The sequence below is a fragment of the Paramacrobiotus metropolitanus genome, unplaced genomic scaffold, assembly GCF_019649055.1.
Source record: "Paramacrobiotus metropolitanus isolate TYO unplaced genomic scaffold, Prichtersi_v1.0 Parri_scaffold0000005, whole genome shotgun sequence".
Classification (NCBI taxonomy): Eukaryota; Metazoa; Tardigrada; class Eutardigrada; order Parachela; family Macrobiotidae; genus Paramacrobiotus; species Paramacrobiotus metropolitanus.
The window spans coordinates 2,286,646-2,305,383 of NW_026570225.1; the positions used below are offsets into that span (position 1 = coordinate 2,286,646).

The 18,738-nt window shown below is 41.4% G+C and overlaps 3 protein-coding genes across 3 annotated transcripts; 1 reads left to right on the forward strand and 2 right to left on the reverse strand.

Annotated features, from left to right (window-relative positions):
* Positions 1-124: 124 nt before the first annotated feature.
* LOC129581503 (DNA mismatch repair protein Msh6-like) lies at positions 125-7,729 on the forward strand. The gene is given in 32 exon segments (XM_055472631.1): positions 125-167; positions 420-761; positions 1,130-1,228; positions 1,418-1,569; positions 1,768-1,957; positions 2,573-2,666; positions 2,737-2,836; positions 2,905-2,964; positions 3,021-3,095; positions 3,189-3,318; positions 3,390-3,514; positions 3,612-3,689; positions 3,810-3,881; positions 3,942-4,216; positions 4,275-4,392; positions 4,455-4,560; positions 4,637-4,811; positions 4,897-4,990; positions 4,992-5,074; positions 5,145-5,241; positions 5,319-5,474; positions 5,553-5,729; positions 5,731-5,774; positions 5,850-6,081; positions 6,163-6,273; positions 6,465-6,552; positions 6,622-6,810; positions 6,880-6,935; positions 7,014-7,052; positions 7,054-7,149; positions 7,278-7,332; positions 7,399-7,729. Coding segments are annotated over 31 exon segments (3,639 nt in total). The 5' UTR covers positions 125-167; positions 420-511; the 3' UTR covers positions 7,422-7,729.
* A 106-nt stretch (positions 7,730-7,835) lies between these two features.
* Positions 7,836-10,741, reverse strand: LOC129581171 (glycine N-acyltransferase-like protein 3). The gene is made up of 6 exons (XM_055472096.1): positions 10,510-10,741; positions 10,341-10,410; positions 9,882-9,934; positions 9,405-9,525; positions 8,681-8,810; positions 7,836-8,503 (listed from the first exon to the last, which is right to left on the reverse strand). The coding sequence occupies exons 1-6, from the start codon at positions 10,582-10,584 to the stop codon at positions 8,002-8,004; spliced, it is 951 nt and encodes a 316-aa protein (XP_055328071.1). The 5' UTR covers positions 10,585-10,741; the 3' UTR covers positions 7,836-8,001.
* A 2,565-nt stretch (positions 10,742-13,306) lies between these two features.
* On the reverse strand, positions 13,307-17,049 carry LOC129580885 (homeobox protein unc-4 homolog). Its single transcript, XM_055471632.1, has 5 exons — positions 16,318-17,049; positions 15,761-15,918; positions 14,112-14,176; positions 13,790-14,049; positions 13,307-13,374 (listed from the first exon to the last, which is right to left on the reverse strand). The coding sequence occupies exons 1-5, from the start codon at positions 16,667-16,669 to the stop codon at positions 13,307-13,309; spliced, it is 903 nt and encodes a 300-aa protein (XP_055327607.1). The 5' UTR covers positions 16,670-17,049.
* Between the last annotated feature and the right edge of the window lie 1,689 nt (positions 17,050-18,738).

Consider the following 18,738-nt stretch of genomic DNA (forward strand, 5'->3'; position numbering starts at 1 on the left):
AGGCGTATCTTAGAATTAATCCAACCACTCAGGCATGCTTGCAGAGCTAAAGTAGTGCGCGTTCGTTGGGTGGTAGTCATGTACAATGGTCAGTGTGCTCCTTAATCCAACTTCCCATACGTGAATTCCCCGTAAAGCTTTTTCTCGACAGGAGTTTGACCGTACAGGTATCTAATGAATTCAAGTCGGATAAACCAATTTTTTCGCGCCCTAACATTCGCAACACTTCTCTGACATTCACGGTGTAAAGTGTAGAGCTGTGTAAAGTAAGTAGTTTTTTTTGAATGCTTATTAGGGACCTTCCCTAAACACCGATGAATTTTCGTGATATTATATCGGACAACCTGAGGTTGAACGAAATCCTTTAAGCATATTAATATGAGTTTTGTAGTAATGTTAAACGAGGCAAATGTTTGCAGATTCCATAGCTCGAAGTGTCAGTGATCCAGAGTTTCGCATCTTTTGATCAGCTGTTTTCTTTTCTGTACTGGAACAGTGGAACGGCTTATCAATGCCACGAGCGCAACCTACACCTTCTACGCCTTCCAGCGGAAGTAAAACGCAGTCGAAATTAACATCATTTTTCACTAAGACGCCGGAAACGACAAGCAGAAAGAAGAGCGATGTCCAAGTTTCGCTCACAAAAAGTGCCGCCACGGTCTCAACGGAATCTCCTGCACACCGCACAGCACCAGTTCCTCGTTCTCCACTGCAGCTTCCTTCGACCAATCGTTCGTTCACTGCAAACGTTGATGCGAAAGGTAAATGGGCTCGCTATCTGTGTATCGCGCTCTTTGTCTATGTATAATGTATCTCATCGGTGAAGCAAGCGCAGTTTGTAGTCTTGATATTCTGGCTGGTTAAGTTGTCAGCCGGCGCAACATTACTTAAACGGCATTTAGTATAGTATTGCTTGTAATCGAAGAAAAGCAAAACCTCAGTTTTCATGGATAAAATGTTTTTGGAATGCTATCCATGTTTGTAGCCGCTCAGTATTCTGCCGTCACTGTTTGGATTGTGCCTTTGTGAAGAGTTTCCGCAACATTCTTTTGAATATTTGGATCGTTGTGGTTATTTAATTTTCTTTCGAAACGATTTAAATAAAATGAACCGATTCTTTGTTTTATAGAGGACAGAGATGTAGAAGATGATTCGGATGGCGAACCAACAACATCTCGGCGCGCCAGGACCAAGACTGCTAGACCAGTAATCGACGACAGCGAGTCTGGTACGTTTGTAGGTATTATAAAAATATGCTGATATTCAGCAACCGACGGACTTCACGTACTTCAGCCAACGTATACGTCGCTCGTGTCTGATAATACCTGGAGATTGGAAATTTCGGGATTAGAAATTTTTCGTTGTGTGCCACAACGCATGTTTTCCGTTGATTTTGTGTGCTTTTCGGTGTTTTTAGAAGTGGAGAATGCTGTCGAAAAGGATCCTGATTTTTCCGCAGATGATTTTGATCTGCAGTCCGAAAGCAGCGCTTCCGAAGGAGAACCCGAAGAGCAGGCAGTGACAGAGTCAGAGAATGAAGACGCTTTGGGTGAAGCAAACGCTTTTAAGGTATTAGTATCAGTCTATCAGAAACTACCATTTAAGCATTAACTGAAATCTATACTTCTAGCTGCAATAAATATTTATGCTTATGCATGACTTTTCCCCTAATTTGTAATAGGGGTTTTTTGCTGTATAACAGCAAACGGAACTCAGTAAAGGTTGATATATATTTTGATGGGAAGTAAGCCTTACGATTGCTTTTAGACACCTAAGAAGCGAAAGAAAAATGATTCCAAAAAAGATGTGAAGAGACAGGCGGTACAATCTTCCCGTGGCAAAGTAGTTTCTCGGTCAAAACAAACCACAGCCATTTCTGCTAAAGCGGCAAATGGGAAAACCAAGAAACAGAAGAATGATTCCGCGATGGATATTGATGAGACTGCCAATTCAGAAGGTACAGAGCGTGTATTCAGTACGAGCGTGCCCAGGTACATTCTTATAGTTCAAGTACTGTAAATAGTGAATTGTTATAGTGCGTAACAGAGCTGGTCCGATAAGTCATCGGAGGCCTCCGCTTTGTACGATAATTCCGATGTTTTCATCGGAAAAAGCGGTAAATTTTGATTTTTCCAACGGACTTTTGAAGAAAAAAAGTGAGTCCGAAGGTGAATTTCTATGCCGGCGCCTCCCTAAAAGACGTCACGAATTTACTAAAACGCCTTTTCAGCAAAAAGTCAACAGCTTATTTTTCAAAATTGTAAATTCAGTTCCGAGGAACGCACCGGTGAATGTCGGCCAGTGCGAATTTTCACGTAAAAATTTTCGTTTTTTAATCGGTTTATCGTGTCGGAAATTTTGAGCAAAATCGTAGCGGTATCGGAATCGTATCGGACAGTTTAGTTATCGGATCGGTATCGTAGCGGAGGCGAAAAATTCATATCGGACCAGCTCTGGTGCGTAATGTGTTGTTTTTGAGTGCGATATGTTTATTGGTGGTCTTAATATGCTAATCAGAATAGTTACGGTAGTTCTGGTGACGTACTTCTGTAGTTTTTCTTTTTCTTCTTAGACAACGGGGACGATGTTCAGGACGACGGAGAAGGAGAAATAGTTACGAAGCACACTCATGAATCACTGTCATGGTTGCAGCCAAATGTCGCAAAGTAATGAAAGCCTAGTCACATGGCTTACATATAAATTTTCAGTCAGGTGTTGCTGTTACACATACTTTAGGGATAAAGAGGGAAAATTACACAGAGATCTGTTGGAAAACGGAATCGTTCCACGAACACTGTCCATTCCTCCAAATTTTCTCGCCAAAGACTGCACGCCGGTATTCCGGATTGTCCCTGTACAGTTTCGTTTTTTGGTGCATTGGTCTTGCGTTATTCTGAATTGCAGGGTCTACGACATTGGTGGGAAATCAAGTCGGACAACTTTGACTGCGTATTATTTTTTAAAGTGAGCTGCAAGTTTTCCGCATTCTTTGTAATTTATGTTGAGATTTCTGTTTTTAGATGGGAAAATTCTATGAAATGTGGCACATGGACGCTGATGTGGGTGTGAACGAGCTGCAACTCACTTATATGCGGGTGAATCAATCGGCATTGATTTTTGCCTAGTTGCCCCTTGATTACGTATTTTGGGACTCGCCTCAGAATATCACTTATTGTTGTTATTGCTAGGGTGATCATGCACATTGTGGATTTCCGGAAAGATCAATGCCTCGGTACTTAAATTTGGCTGTGTCGAAAGGGTATAAGGTAGTTAGAGTGGAGCAGATGATGACTGCACAACAGCTGAAGGAAACGAAAAGTACATCGTTCTTTGGAATTGCCCACCTGGATTGTAGTTGTCTCTTATATGAGCATCGTTCGGCATTGTAGACAAGCAAATGCCACGAGAAGTTGTTCGGATCCTGACACCCGGCACCCAAAGCGTTAACACTTTGGACTGCGAAAGCGAAAAGCAGGGAACGAATGCTTCGTGCCTGCTCGTGATAGCGGAAAAGGTTCGTTCCGCATTGCTGTTCAGTATTGTACCACGTATGTTCCGTATACTGTAGCTTTTGTTAATACTCAAATTGTTAAACGGAAAATTCATTGTAGGTCCGTGCAGACAGCAGCGGCTCACAAGAGCACGAGTACGGCATATGCGTTGTGTATCCTGGCCCGGGGAATTTTTGGGTACGGACACTCTTTTCTTCCAGCAAAATTTATCGTTCAGATTGCATTCATTATTGTTTGGGCATGAAGAATTATTTGAAGTATGAAGCATTTAGAGGGTATCAGGGTTCGATGTTACAGGTTGGACAGTTTCAGGACGACCGCTATCATTCGCGTTTGCGAACTCTTCTTGCCATCCACTCTCCGACTGAAGTATATCTGATTGTTGTTTCAGATGAAAGACTCTGAGCTAAAAGTGATGTTTATTTCCAGATTATCTTGGAACGAAACAATGTTTCACCTGCTTTGATGGAGTTACTACGTACCAACACAGAGACAGTGTGTCGAGAATATTTGGCTCCGAATAAAGAGTTTCTTTCGGTTAAAGAGGCCGTGAAATTCTTGTTGGAACGAGAATATTTTGGTCCTGTGATGAATCCCTCATGGCCGGAAGTTATACGTAGCATGTTGGACTTGGAAGGTAGTAGCTTGCCTACACCGAAAGCTTCATACGATTTAGCCATTCGATCACTTGGAAGCTGTGCTTGGTAAGCCAAAGCCGTTTTCTTATACTTCGAGGAAATGTTGTAGCTGTTTGGTTTACAGGTATCTTCACAGATGCAAAATCGATTACGATATCATTTCCTTGAAGAACTTCGAGTTATACGCGCCGGCTGATGGTAGCAGTGCCAATGTTGTGAAGAAAAATAAACAAAAGCAGATGGTATAGTCCCAGGAAATGAATTAATTATTAATCAGCTTAATGACGGTTAAACATTGGTTTAGATACTGGATGGAATGACGCTAATTAATTTGGATATTGTTCCTGGCCCCAGAAGTGATCCATCTTCTTGTCTGTTGAGGAAGATTGACAAATGTAAAACCAGATTTGGTATGATAATCATGACGTTCTTTAGTTTTCATGCATTACATTATTTGCATTGATCACAGGACTGTTTGCTTATTAGGAAGGCGCCTGTTGAAAGAATGGCTGGTTGCGCCTTTGTTTCGTGTTGAAGAAATTGAAGATCGGCAAAAGGCTATGGAAGAAATTGCGACATTCAGGCAGGATCATAACAACATTTACGCCAGTGTCAAAAAAATGTTACAGGAGTTGCCGGACTTGGAACGGTTGCTGAGCAAGTACGCTTGTTTTTTCTTAATAAATTTTCATGGTTCTCAGTTTTTTTATGCTCTTTCAATCGCAAATGTGATCGTATTTTCTCAGAATCCACATTGTTGGATCTTTGAAGCGTCATAAAGAGCATCCCGAAACACGTGCAGTGATGTTTGATGACACTCATTATGGAATTAATAAAATAAAAGGATCTGATCGCCGCCATTAAAGGATTTGATTCAGTTATGAATATCAGCAGACAGCTCAGTAAATGTTTTACAAATGCACGGTATGGAGTTATGCACGATATATTCTGAAGCTTGGTTCGAGTATTATCACCATTGCTTTCCTTTTTGCAGCTCTTTGGTTCTTCGCCAGGTGATTGGGTGTTGCACTGATAGCATTTTTCCCGAAGGTCAAATTCCAGATTTAACCAAAGTATTACGGCATTTCGATGTAAGAAATCTTCGTGTCCCTGTGTTCATTAAGTTTTGCTTTATTTGACAGAAGCTGAAAAGCAGTAACTTTTTTAGAAAGCGTTTGACAAAACGGAGGCAGCGAAAGCGGGTAAGATCGTGCCGTTACCTGGAGTGGATACACAGTTTGACGACGCTTTAAAAGAAGAGCTAGCAATAGCCGATCAACTAGAAATACATCGCATGGACGTTAGCAAGAAATTGAAATGCAGAGTAAGAATGATTAATATTCTTATTTTTATGAGCACAAGTTTTTGATTTTGACGCTTGAATTGCATTTGCTGCTTGCAGACTGCCTACTTCCATCAGGCTCGAAATCGTTTCCAGTTGGAAGTACCGGAAGATGTTAAAGTCCCTGGTAATTTTGAACGGAAATCTGGGAAGAAAGGCTTTATTAGATATTGGACAGACGAAATAAAAGAACTACTTCCCTCACTGGTGTCTGCGGAGGAGCGTAGGGAAGAGGCCGGAAAAGGATTGCACGCGGAGGGTATTCGAAAAGTTTGACCTGCAGTAAGACAGTTGCTTCTGTCCCATTTGTTTTGCAACGTATTGCATCCACCAGGTTCTAATTTTCACTCTTTTTAGTTACGCGGACTGGATGTGTGCAGTTAAATGCACGGGAAAACTGGATATCTTATTCAGCCTTGAGGAATACTCCAGTAATCTTTTGCCAAACAGCTGCATGCCAAAGTTCAGAGAAGCTGTAGCGGAGCAGCAGTCGTTCATCGCTGTTCGTGACGGTCGGCATCCATTGGTAATGACAACATTTTCCAAAGGGGAATTTATTCCTAATGATACCTACATTGGTACTGGCGAGGTAATCACGACTACACGTTTAGATGAAATTTAGAAAAAAGCCTTAAATGGGTAATAAAAGAACATTTTTAATTATGTGCAGCCAGATCAGCCATCAAGGACGGGGACTGTAGTTCTGGTAACTGGACCGAACATGGGCGGGAAAAGCACTTTGATGAGACAAGTTGGAATTATTGCTGTTTTGGCGCAGCTCGTAAGTTGGGGACTAAACATGAGCTGAACCTTTTATTTGTGTTTGTGGAAACAGAAGTGAACGACAATTAGTAAAATGTTCATCACATAACATACATAAGTTTCCATCCGGCCTAGTATAATAGGCAGCGCAAAAAGTGGATAGCTTGGTATGTGGAAATTACTGCTTACCCCTTTTTTGTTTTCGCGCAGGGTTCGAGAGTACCGGCAACTTTCTGTGAACTGACACCAGTGGATCGTATTTTCACTCGGATCGGAGCTTCTGACAACCTCCTTGCCGGTTTGTCTGTGTTCTGAGCATTTGGTCAGCTCAGTTAAGTGTTTTGTTTTCTAACTTTTCTTCTCTTAGGTGAAAGTACATTTTTTGTGGAACTGAGCGAAACTAGCAGCATCCTTCAGCATGCCACGACCAACTCCTTGGTGCTGATTGATGAGTTAGGCCGAGGTACAGCCACATTCGATGGCACCGCCATTGCGGCAGCCGTTCTCAAGGCCCTGGCTACTCGTGTGAAATGCCGAACTTTGTTTTCCACACATTGTACGTGGCTTCTTTTCACGAATCCAGTAAGTAAAATGATCCACCTAACATAAAACTACTTATTTATAGATCACTCTTTGGTGGACCGTTTCGGAAGCTGTCCGGATGTTAAACTCGGCCATATGGTAGGATGTGTTTTCCAGAAACTAGTTCTTTCCCCAAAATCAGAAAATATTTTTGCATGTGTACGTTTGTGGTTTCAGGCCTGTTTAGTTGAAAACGAAGACGAAAACAATCCTACAAAAGGAGACTGTAACGCTGCTGTACAAGTTTATGGCCGGGGACTGTCCCAAGAGTTATGGTTTTAATGCGGCCCGTTTAGCTGGCATTCCTGATGAGGTACGAGGTTGTCGTTTTTATATTTTGACCTCTCGTTCTAATCGTGCCTTGTATGCATGCTTGAAATTATTTTGTTGGAGTACGGGAGCGTTCCGTTATATCGAGCCTACATTTTAATCATCTTATAGATTGTGACACGTGCTCGTATTAAAGCCGTGGAAATGGAAAAAATTATGCAGATAGGTAAGTTACAGTAATTTCCTCTGGAAGGCGCTATGGACTTGCGAAGAATGAAGTTATGGTTTCTAGGAAAAGTAAAACTGGATGCCTGAACTTTGGGGTTGTGATATAGTGTTGGACTGCCTTTTCGTTGATACTGGTCCGTTTATCTCAGATTGAGCTGTGAAAAAACGCGCTTGATGTCGTTAGTGACCGCTGTGCAAAATTTGAACTGGTCATTAGAAAGTGTGCAGTTGATGGTACATCTTCTCCTTTGTGTGAATAGTTTCTAATTTTGAAATATCTGTACATCTTATCACTGTACATATAATTTTGAAATATCTGTACATCTTTTGAAATATCTGTACATAATTATACTGTGTTTCGTTTCGAAATCATTCATCATGAATGAAGACTGATAAATTTCGATCTTTCATAATATGCGTGCGTATACGGTCTTTTAAATCGGACGAAAAATCAGTTCCGAACGACCGATAGGGTACTTTAAGCTTAAGTACTGTAACTGTAGTCAGCGAAATGTGTTACGTATGTGAGTTTAATTAACCACTATAGACCTATGCCGCATAGCTATTGTATGTACAATATGTACGCATAGCCTATGCGTACTGTACACAGTACAGCTAGACAAAAGCTCTGTTTTCTTCACATCATGATATTTACCATTAGATCTGGTTAAACTTTTAATAATTCCTGTCCTGTAAAACGCAGATAATCATTGAACCATTTAATCATTCCATCGTCGGCGGCCACCACCTTCGGTTTGTACAGCACGTACACCAGTTTCCAGGTATCGTCTTTCATGGCGCCCCCCTTTGTGGCGGACTTCTGGGATGCTGTGTTGCCCTCGTAGACAAAGGCAAATACCGTTTCCTGTCCAATATCCATCATCTGTCGACAGATACCGGCCCCGACAAGATTATGCAGTCCGCGTCCGCGATATTCCGGTAGCATGTAGCCAGCGCCCAGCGACATATCATCGCCGGTAATGTTGAAGCCAATCAGTTTGTTATCATCCGTATATATACCGGTGGATGGGAAGTGGTGATCATACAGGTAATACAAGTATTTCAGGGTTTCCGGTGAGCGACCACCATAATCCCACAAATCATGTACCACTTTCATCTCTTCGCGAGCTAGCGGCCGAACTGTGAATCCTGGTGGCATTCTCTTCAACCTGGAAATCATGAAAATACGTAACTGGACAACATATTATATGTGTTTACAACTTCTTGATCGCAGCAAAACACGAGTACAGTACATATTATTGTAACGATGCGTTATGCGCGCAGTTCATATAGATATTCTATTCAAATATGCATTGCTGTAGTAACGTATTACTCGTGAAACATACGCTGCGACTACGTCAGCCGGTTTGGCAGTCCATCCTGTGGTGGTCAGATCCGCCCGCTGTTTCGGTCCAATGGTTTCGCCATGTCTGTCGAAAACTTCTTCTAATATTTCAAGAAGATTTGCCGGTATCTCTGAAAATATTTATTATATGAACGCCAATATAAACATATATAAACACATATCGCCGGTATAAACAACGCATACGGCTACATAGAACCTGTAAACATATTCGTAATTCGTATGCAGTGATTACCTAATACAATTATTCGTATCCGGTGATTTTGTAGCTCTACCGCGACCAGGTTTTACAGATCATTTGCATTGTTGTCGTTTAGGTTGTACGGGCTGTTCTGGATATCATTGTTTGGTCTTTATCAAGTTGGACTGCTCAGTAGCCCAGTATAATAACTGATAGTTGATACTATTATATCTATATCATCTATATGATGATCATAAAATTAGGTACGAGTATTGTACTTGTAGAACCGTATGTAGCATTAATACGGTATTCCATCAATTTAATTACGAAGTACCGAAGTCAGTTTACATTAGAGTTCTTATCAGAACTTGGTATTACGTAACATTATATTTATATACATCTCCTGTCAAGTTCGATCAAGAGATTCTAAAAGAGGTATTTATCAATATTTATGTGCACCAATAGTTATTGTGATAATTAATTGGAAAATTAATTTATCTTGTAAAGAGCATTATATACAACAAACCCTCAAAATAGCAAGCGCGATCCCAGTTAATAAATCCTGGTTCTTCTATCAGTTGTTTGAAATTATCCAGGTTCGTAGCTAAAGCATTGTAGACATAATGTTCCCACCGCGGCACGTAATCCTGAAATACAACAACCCCATGGTTGACTATCTTCATACTAGTTTGATAAACTGCTAAATATGCTCCGATGTAGTTTGTAAGCAACTAGCACAGCATTAGCAGTTAAAAGTAAAATGTGCATCCATTTCTATTTTGTGGTAGTGCTGTACATACTGGTATTGGTGCTGTACATACTGGTATTTTAATAGGAATTACAGCTACACTTTGGTAGAACTATACCGCTGCTTGGGTGACGTAATTACGTTTTGCAAAAGATTATAACGACGAACATGGTTTTATCATTATGTGAAATATGCAAGCACAATAAATACAAATTTTAAAATAATTAATTTGAGTAACCCACAAATTTTACTTACCTCTGTGTCAGGTTTCGGGCCTACTATACATGCCGTGAAATTTGGAAATCGATCTAAGAAAATCAGTCTGATTAAGCCGTACTCCAAATGAAAAACGCCGCTGATTGATGGATTTGACAATTCTTATATACTCCAGATCTAACTGTACTGATTGGTAAATGAATTACCGAAATATTCTCAATACACTGCATGGATATAGGTAACGATGTAATACAGTTATACAGTATATGGATTGAGTCCTATGACCACATATCCGTACAATGTGATTTATTGGAATGTCTGATTCCGTTTTTGGCGGTTTACAACGTTCGCATTGAAAGTAAAAAATATTGTTTCCTATAAAAGTCAGTAGATCAAAATTGCAATAAAAGCATACGAGTACGGCATAATGGGGCGTTCGACTCCAGTACTTGTATCTCTACATTTAATTTTCAGCTAACCAGAACTATGTGGTCTTACCAACAACAAACTGAATTCCGGGCCAGGCAAACGAATTTTTTAGTAAATGGTTTTCGGCAAGCTTGAAAATCTGAAATAAACTTTCTGGTACTGTACCGAAACTACTATGTATGTAAAGTTACAGTACATACCACATACAACCAGAATTTTTGAAAGGGCATATTCTTACCGGAAACGACTGCGGTTTCAGCGCATCAAGTTCTTTTACGAACTGCTCCAGCTGACCTTCTTCTATGATAATCATAGCGAAATGTTTGCAATGGTTATACAATACTAAAGGGAAAAAAGTTAAAGACCAACGTTTTCCTATTCTTAAAAGAGTTATTTAAGGAACAACATTATCAATAACTGTTGCAACCAAGGCAGAGGAGCCATGCATAGAGCGCTTGATAATAATGAGTTTTGTGTAACGTGCGCGGTTACCGCTTGATCGAATTGTCAAGGTTGCATTTCTGAGCTGATAATTTTATTATCCACAGGAAAACAATCATATCAGTAACAATTAAATACCGATACACTTACATGTGTATTTAACCCGTAAATTGCTTACACAACCCGTATATAAATTGTTACAGAACCTAAAACGCAACACCGGAACATGCGATTTCTATGACGTTTCTAACGATAAAAAATTCGAAGACATATACAGCCCTGCTCAGCCAAGTTGGGGCAGTTTTTTCAAAAAATTAGCACAGGTCAGCCGTCACAGAATACTTCCTCATTTAATTTTTTCTTAGTTGCCGTGTGTGTCCGACATCTTTATCACTTGGAGATTCTACGCTGAGACCGCTTTCCGAATAACCGTGAGGTCAAAATTAGGGTAGACCAGAGGAAAAAGCGGCTTGACCCACTCAGCGTGGTAGCAGTAGTCCTGTTTGAAATTTGCTTAAAATTTGATGACGTCATTGTTCAAAAGCACTACCTCTGAGGTGTTGGTCGTTCAATGCTCTTGCGAACGATACCATACATCAGCCGATTTCGGCTAAGCCTGGGTGACCTTTGCAGAGTGACTGCAAGCACCTTTGAATCGGGGAGTGACCTCCCTCGCACGCTTCCGGTGCAGCCACGGGATGCGACGGGTAATTATTTTCGACGAAATCGTATTTCGAAGCCTTGAGCGTCAATAAAAAGTCTTTCACTTGTACAATATGCCTGAAACACTCCATTTCGAGACACTGTAAGAGAAAGCATACGTATTTTTTGCAGCCGCTTTGCTGATTTTTTATTCTGTTCATCCGGCCACTGCATTTCTCCGCCTGGACAGTTTATGTCTGTTCAAACCTCAAAATCGTTTCAGGTGGTCCATGCTTTATTCATGGCAAATATCAAATTGAAGTTACTTTGGTCTGTGCGCTAGGCAACCGCATTCTTTGGCAGGTAGGTCTTAGCATACAATCCTATGGGAAGTGCACATTGTTTCACGGCCAGCCCGAGCACTGATCGCGCTAGATTTTTTTGCGAACCCATAACGGACAGGCTTCGGTTCGCTTACGACTTTCCAGAAAAGCTCACGTAAAAATATCTGTTGGTGTATTCTTCAGAGGGGCCGTTATAAGCATCCTAAAAATGACCACCACACCATCCCCTTAACCAGTGCTCGGCTCCCTACTGGCACACCAAGGGGTACCGGTTTTAAAACTCCTAGATTTGCCGTAAAAAGTTACACTAGATAACTGCAAATTCAAAAACGAAACAATGTATACAATTATTTTATAATTATTTAACAAAACTGCCCCAACTTGGCTGAGCAGGGCTGTACATTAATAAAGTACATACAGTATTGTTATACCGTGAACTATTCATGGTTCAGATCCTTATACTGTACTTGTAATTTGATGCTTAATCACTAAATCTAATAAAAATGCACCTACAGCCGGGCCGGTATTCAGATACTTCTACCGCCTAATTTTGGTAACAGGCGCTATAAAATGTCGAAGTCCTGCACTTGAAAGAAACTAACGGTGACGAAACCGACACAAAAATTCTATTTGCATTTGCAAGAAAGTAGCATCTGTTATTTATTTAGGCTATGTTCTTTTTCCACCTCGGGAGTGACTGGGCCAACACTGCCATAGTGTGATAAGAAGTACATAGCCGAGCAAATGCACAACTACTTTTGTGCTGGCTATTTTCCTGAAGAAAAATATTATTTTATGTTTTGTCTGAGATGATATGATTTGCTAGCCATACAAAACCAGCACTCTTTTCTGCCGTGATTCGAAAATTTAGATCCGTAGAGCTTGCGTTCCTGGTTCTAATGTGATCACGAACGTCTTGAATTCCCGCACGGTATATTTCAGAAACTGATAGTATGAGGTACCGCACCTTAAAAACGAACTGCTGCACTTTGAGAGAGCGTTACAGAAAAAAAGGTCATGGGTTATTATTTACACATGCGCAGCGTAAAAGAAACTAATTACCACAGCTAATACAGTGCTTTCATACAAGTAGCACGATTCCAAAACTTAAGATTAGTCTGAAATCCTTTTTTTAGCGCAGTATTTTGCTTTTCTTGTTCTAATTAGTAAACGCATCTTTTCCAATAAAATCGTCCTCACGGCAGGGCGCCCTGATGATATTTCCTCTGCAGCTAGTTATCTTGTCACCCAACAATGCGTCTATACTAAATTTTGTAAAAGGCGTTGACTTTTTTTCCGGTACGAATGGGTCGATTCCTGGGGAGGTAGAAGGGGGAGAACTGTCGGAGCACAGGGATATGGGGGCTTTGTGGGCGGGGCGTCCGCCGGCGGGAACACTGCTGGCACGAAGAGCAGCCGCCGCATTATGTCGGTTACGTTTCAGCTCCCTTTGGGCCTGCTTGTGCCGCTTCTTTTCCAACCGTTCGCTCACGACGCTCTCGCTCTGAATCGGTTCCCCACTGCACGTCTGTGGGTGTGCATTATGCGGGCCTATAATACAAGAAACTAATAATAAATTATAGCTGTCGGAGTATGTTACGGCTGCATTCACCTGCCCGGTCCTTTCCTCGTATTCTCTTTTTTCGCCACTTTGCCCGCCGATTCTGAAACCATACCTGCGAAAGACGAAAATTAGTTGATTTGAGAGCACGCGTTCTTCAACGCTAAAGGCGTAAGTGTCCGTTGGCGAAGCTGTTAGAACATGACCTTTATATTTTTATAAGCAGATAGGAATTAATCATTAATGAGCATAAAATCCTTCGCGCCACTTGACGAACAATACACAGCAGCTAGTGACCTTTTGCCAACGCCCCGTCTGAAACGGCCATAGCGCATTATTGTCCACTGCTACACATCGCCCGCTGATATTGCACCACATGTTTATACACGCAACACGCCGGTATTGCCCGATATGGCTTGAAGGACTGAGTATGAGTTTCCTCTGCAGGTGAGAATTGTAACGAATTCAGCGTAATGCGGTGCAACGGATTCTATGTAAAGGGTAAAAGGCGTGTGACTTCGGCTTGGTACCGTTGCGGTCGAATTCCTGGGAGGTAGAAGGGGGAGAACTGTCGGAGCACAGGGATGTGGGGGCTTTGTGGACGGGGCGTCCGCCGGCGGGAACACTGCTGGCACGAAGAGCAGCCGCCGCATTATGCCGGTTACGTTTCAGCTCCCTTTGGGCCTGCTTGTGCCGCTTCTTTTCCAACCGTTCCCGCTCACGACGCTCTCGCTCTTCGGGGGAAATCGGTTCCCCACTGCACGTCTGTGGGTGTGCATTATGTGCGGGCCTATAATACAAGAAAACTAATAATAAATTATAGCTGTCGGAGTATGTTACGGCTGCATTCACCTGCCCGGTCCTTTCCTCGTATTCTCTTTTTTTCGCCACTTTGCCCGCCGATTCTGAAACCATACCTGCAAGAAAGATCAAGCAAAATTAGTTGATTTGAGAGCATGCGTTCTCAACGCTAAAGGCGTAAGTGTCCGTGTTGGCGAAGCTGTTAGAACATGACCTTTATATTTTTATAAGCAGATAGGAATTAATCATTAATGAGCATAAAATCCTTCGCGCCACTTGACGAACAATGTGCCACACGCCACACAGCAGCTAGTGACCTTTTGCCAACGCCCCGTCTGAAACGGCCATAGCGCATTATTGTCCACTGCTACACATCGCCCGCTGATATTGCACCACATGTTTATACGCGCAACACGGGCCGGTATTCCCTACGGAAGCGGCCAACCGATATGGCTTGAAGGACACATTACAGTCTGATTAGCATAATCGGACAGTTCGGATTCTGAATGGAATCTATTCCCATTAATTACTCCTTGGTCAACATTACGACCAGGAGAAATCGATCGTTTCAATGCAAGTTAATTGCTAATTTCCTTCAATTCAAATGGTCATGTTACGTATGTATATGTAACGAATTGTATGGCGTAATGCGGTGCAGGCTTTAAACTCCGATATCGGATTGCCGACTAATTCGATCTGTGTTGGTATTGTATCCAAACTCTATGAATAGTAATTCAAGTGTTATTTGGATTAGTGTAACAAAACGTTTCAGCTCGTTGGATCGATGGAGGCTAATCGGATATTGCGCGTGGCAGTGGTGTGTGTGGGTAATGTGTATAACTGTAGTTAAACGGTGTGCTTTGTATCCTGTTCCAGTGGGACGGATAAAATGGGAAATACGAGATGATTAGCTTCTTGATTTCCAGGGATATATTGCTTCGATTAATATCAATCAAATTCCACTCCAAACCCATTCTATTGTACGGGTTTAATAGGATCATTTCAAAGTTAATTTAACTTTTTCAACAGATGACACTGCATCTACATGCGATGTAATTAGGTGTTTGTGGATTCATACACTGAGATCCTTCGCAGTCCACAAATAAATATGTGCAGTTTACCACAGCCTCCTCGTTTTGCTAAAGTATAACTGCCGTAATCGCATCTGCGAAACTTTCTGGATTGGTGTTTTTTGATTTCTTTCATACACAGTGACAACGCTGCAAATCTCGGTTACGAAACCGACAAATCTCTGTAAGGGAAACATATTGCCTTTCGGCGGGCGAAGACAATCATCATCGGCCGCAGTTTGTTGAGGCAGTAAGTACCTACTCATATTTGCTGAGGATAATAGAATTAGCGCAGCCCTAGGTGTATCGTTTACGGCCGTTTGTGACAATATTCGACTAGGTCGGTCGTGGTGATGACCTGTGATTTACAGTGCTCGCTAATTGCGCCTGCAACGGTCTCGCACACTACAACATAGAATTAATTTAATTGGCGGTATGGTGCAATTAATCAAAGCCTTCCGCTGCTGGAAGCGAGCGGCAAGTTGTGCTGCAAGTGTCGAAACCACGTTGGCGATTAACCAGTCAACAAATCAATACAAACGACAATAGAATGGATTTTTATGTAATCACAATGTGCCGGTTTCAAAAATGCTTTAACCAACTTAATAATTAAAATTCCTTGTTCTGTACCTGAACCCGACTTTCAGCCAAATCTAGCCGCAATGCTAAAGCTTCTCTCATAAAAACATCTGGATAATGGGAACCCTCAAAAGCACGCTCCAGTTCCTGCAGCTGCCAACCGGTGAAATTCGTCCTTGTCCGCCGGCGCTTAGCAGCATCTTGTCCATCTGGAGAGAACAATAATATGAGTAATAATTCAACTGGTTTAAAATTTGCATTATTTTTAGTTTATTAACTTATGTTGTTTGATGCTTTTTTACTTATTACGAGCGCCTTACTGTACTACTTATAAGCGAGCGTGTGCAATATGCGCATCGGCACGATCTCACATCTGCTACAAAACCCACCCGTAGAGCATCGCAACCTAGTCGTGACCTTTCGGAAAGTATGTTGTTGTAATGTGATATTAAGCTTATCCGAAGAGGTTTTGTTTGTAACGTTGCCCAACTTTGCTTATTCGAAAATTAGGGTAATGCAGCTTGCAAGTCGTTGGTAATGCCGTGATATTTTTAATTAAAATTACCTAGTACGACAAGGTCGATATATTATGTGCTAAAGATTCTTACCGTCATCGGCTAGTGAATCCGTGTCCATCCGACTACAACTCTTGCCCCCAACAAAATTCTCCATGTTGTCGGCGTTATGCGACGAGATCAATGAGGCGCAGTGTTGGTGATGGTCGCCGCTGGCCAGGGCGATCAATCCCGGATCACGCAGTCCAGCAAAAGGCGAACACAAAGTGGACATTGGACTAGTGATTTCCTTCCGCTGGCTAAGTGCCGCGATCCGCGTCGCCAAATTAGCCGTGTTTTGTAGATGCATCATCCACTGATTTCCCGGCTCTGCTCCCATGTTCTGAAGGCCGTACAACGATAAAAATGGAAATCCCGGTGCAAACAGAAAGTTGGGGGCAGCCATAATAATGGCGTTCAGTTACAGGTAGTATTTTAAATATAATAATCAAAATCGCCGTTTCAAAACAATTATGGAGTAGTCGTTAAGGAAATATAGATAGTAGCCGGGCAGCTGGAATGGAGCTTGTAAAGCCGCAACACATTAAATGTCACCCGCGCGGTCGTTGTGTGTGCCACCGAGTGACATTCCGATATAGCTGGGCTAATTCACGGCAAACGTGTAATTGATAAGCTGGATCCGTCGCGTTCTTCAATAAACCAACCGAGACACAACCGTCGTGGCATGCCACTATAATATGACAAAATGCCTACCGAATATGTACTTGACATTAATTTGTATTGGCCGATGATCAAGCGAGAGTATTTAGGATGTGAATTGAATTATTTGGCTGACTGTGACAGGGTAACATTAAATCTTTGAGAAATACCATTAAAATGATAATGTGGGGCGGGCGCTGATCGGCCATAGCGTCTGCGCGCATGTGTAAAGCGCGAGCGTTTGGAGGCGGCGCCTGCAACTATCAATATTTGTCAGTGGTTAATTAACTTTTCAGCTTTTGCCTATAGAGATGTTCTGTAATACGCTGTCAAACATGACTATTCCCCAAAATGTGTGCAATTTTGTTGCTCTGGTACGTTTTGCTTATTAATGTCGTTGGGTAAAACGCAAAGAAAATAATCCATTTGCGACAGTGTGTTGGTTAAAGTGTACTGTATGGTGGCTGATTACAATAATTATACAACGCATTCTTGATGCCGGTACATATACCGTACTGTTTGTGAATGGCGATGGCGCACGCTCAGCTCGTTGGCATTGTTTTCTTTTGGAGCAACAACATCCTCATAAATGCTCACCTATGACCGCTTCCTTCTGAATAACTACTGGGAACTGAGAAATCTGTAGTCATCTACCTGTTAAATCTATTTTAATTCAGAAATCTGTCAACTTAATATGTACCTTTCACATTTTATAAAATTCACCGGTATTGCGAAGAATCAATAATAAATCTAATATCTCGTGTAAATATAAGCAAGGGTATAAGTATCTTATACTATCTTATACGTGGTATAAGTATAAGAGTTATACAAGAATAAAATTATGAAGTTAGCATAAAAGGATAATTATAGTAATACCATACCTTGGTTAGGCCTAAACAAATGTTTGCAGAATGCAGAATGAACTAAATGCCGACTACATGTTACCGCTATTAATAACAATAAAAGCGGTACACGAGCAAGCAAATAGAAACACAAATACATTATTACCGATAATACCGGCTGTTCGAAGAAGGTCAGTGTACGATCGCTAAAGAAGCAATTCGAGAGAATAAAACATTATTTAATGATTGGGGGAAATGTTTCCTGTCATATACATAGCAAAAAGCATAACATGTTTTGTTGTTAATCAGATGACAGTTTAGCACACGGCGCAAAGACAGAGTCGCCGCTTGATTTCATTACGCTTCAACTTGAGCAAAGACCATAAACTGGATTAACACTGGACAATTGCAAACAGGATATCATGTTATAGCAGCAAATGTGCTATGAAAGCTATAAAATATCAGAAAATAAATGTACAAAGGGCAGCGCAAATTAGGCGTTCAATAAAGATTATGAGAGGCTAAGATTCGTGTAAAGCATGCCGCTTGGATGTTGACGCGTCTCCCGCGTAGATGTGCGCTTCGTGATTGGAAGTATGGACGTAACGATTAGCAGGAAGAATCCTACCGCATACAGAAGAATATATAAGCTTGGACGTTTTACCAGTGATTTTTAAAATAAAAACGAAGAAAGGACGAGATGAAGCATGCTCAAGGGATTTTTGTTGTTAGATTGATAATGCCGTAGCGACACCATATTAGTGAACGTGCGAATATCAATATAAACATCTGGCTTGTGCTTGTGTACAACCAAGAACTCTAAATCGGTAGGTATCTAGTGGTCTTGGTACAACGTACAACGTTACTCCGTTCAATTATTTACACTAATATTATGTGAGATTATTTTTGTAATTTTTTACCCGTATAGCTTTACAAGCGCAGTTGAGGCCTCTTAATAATATTATTATATTAT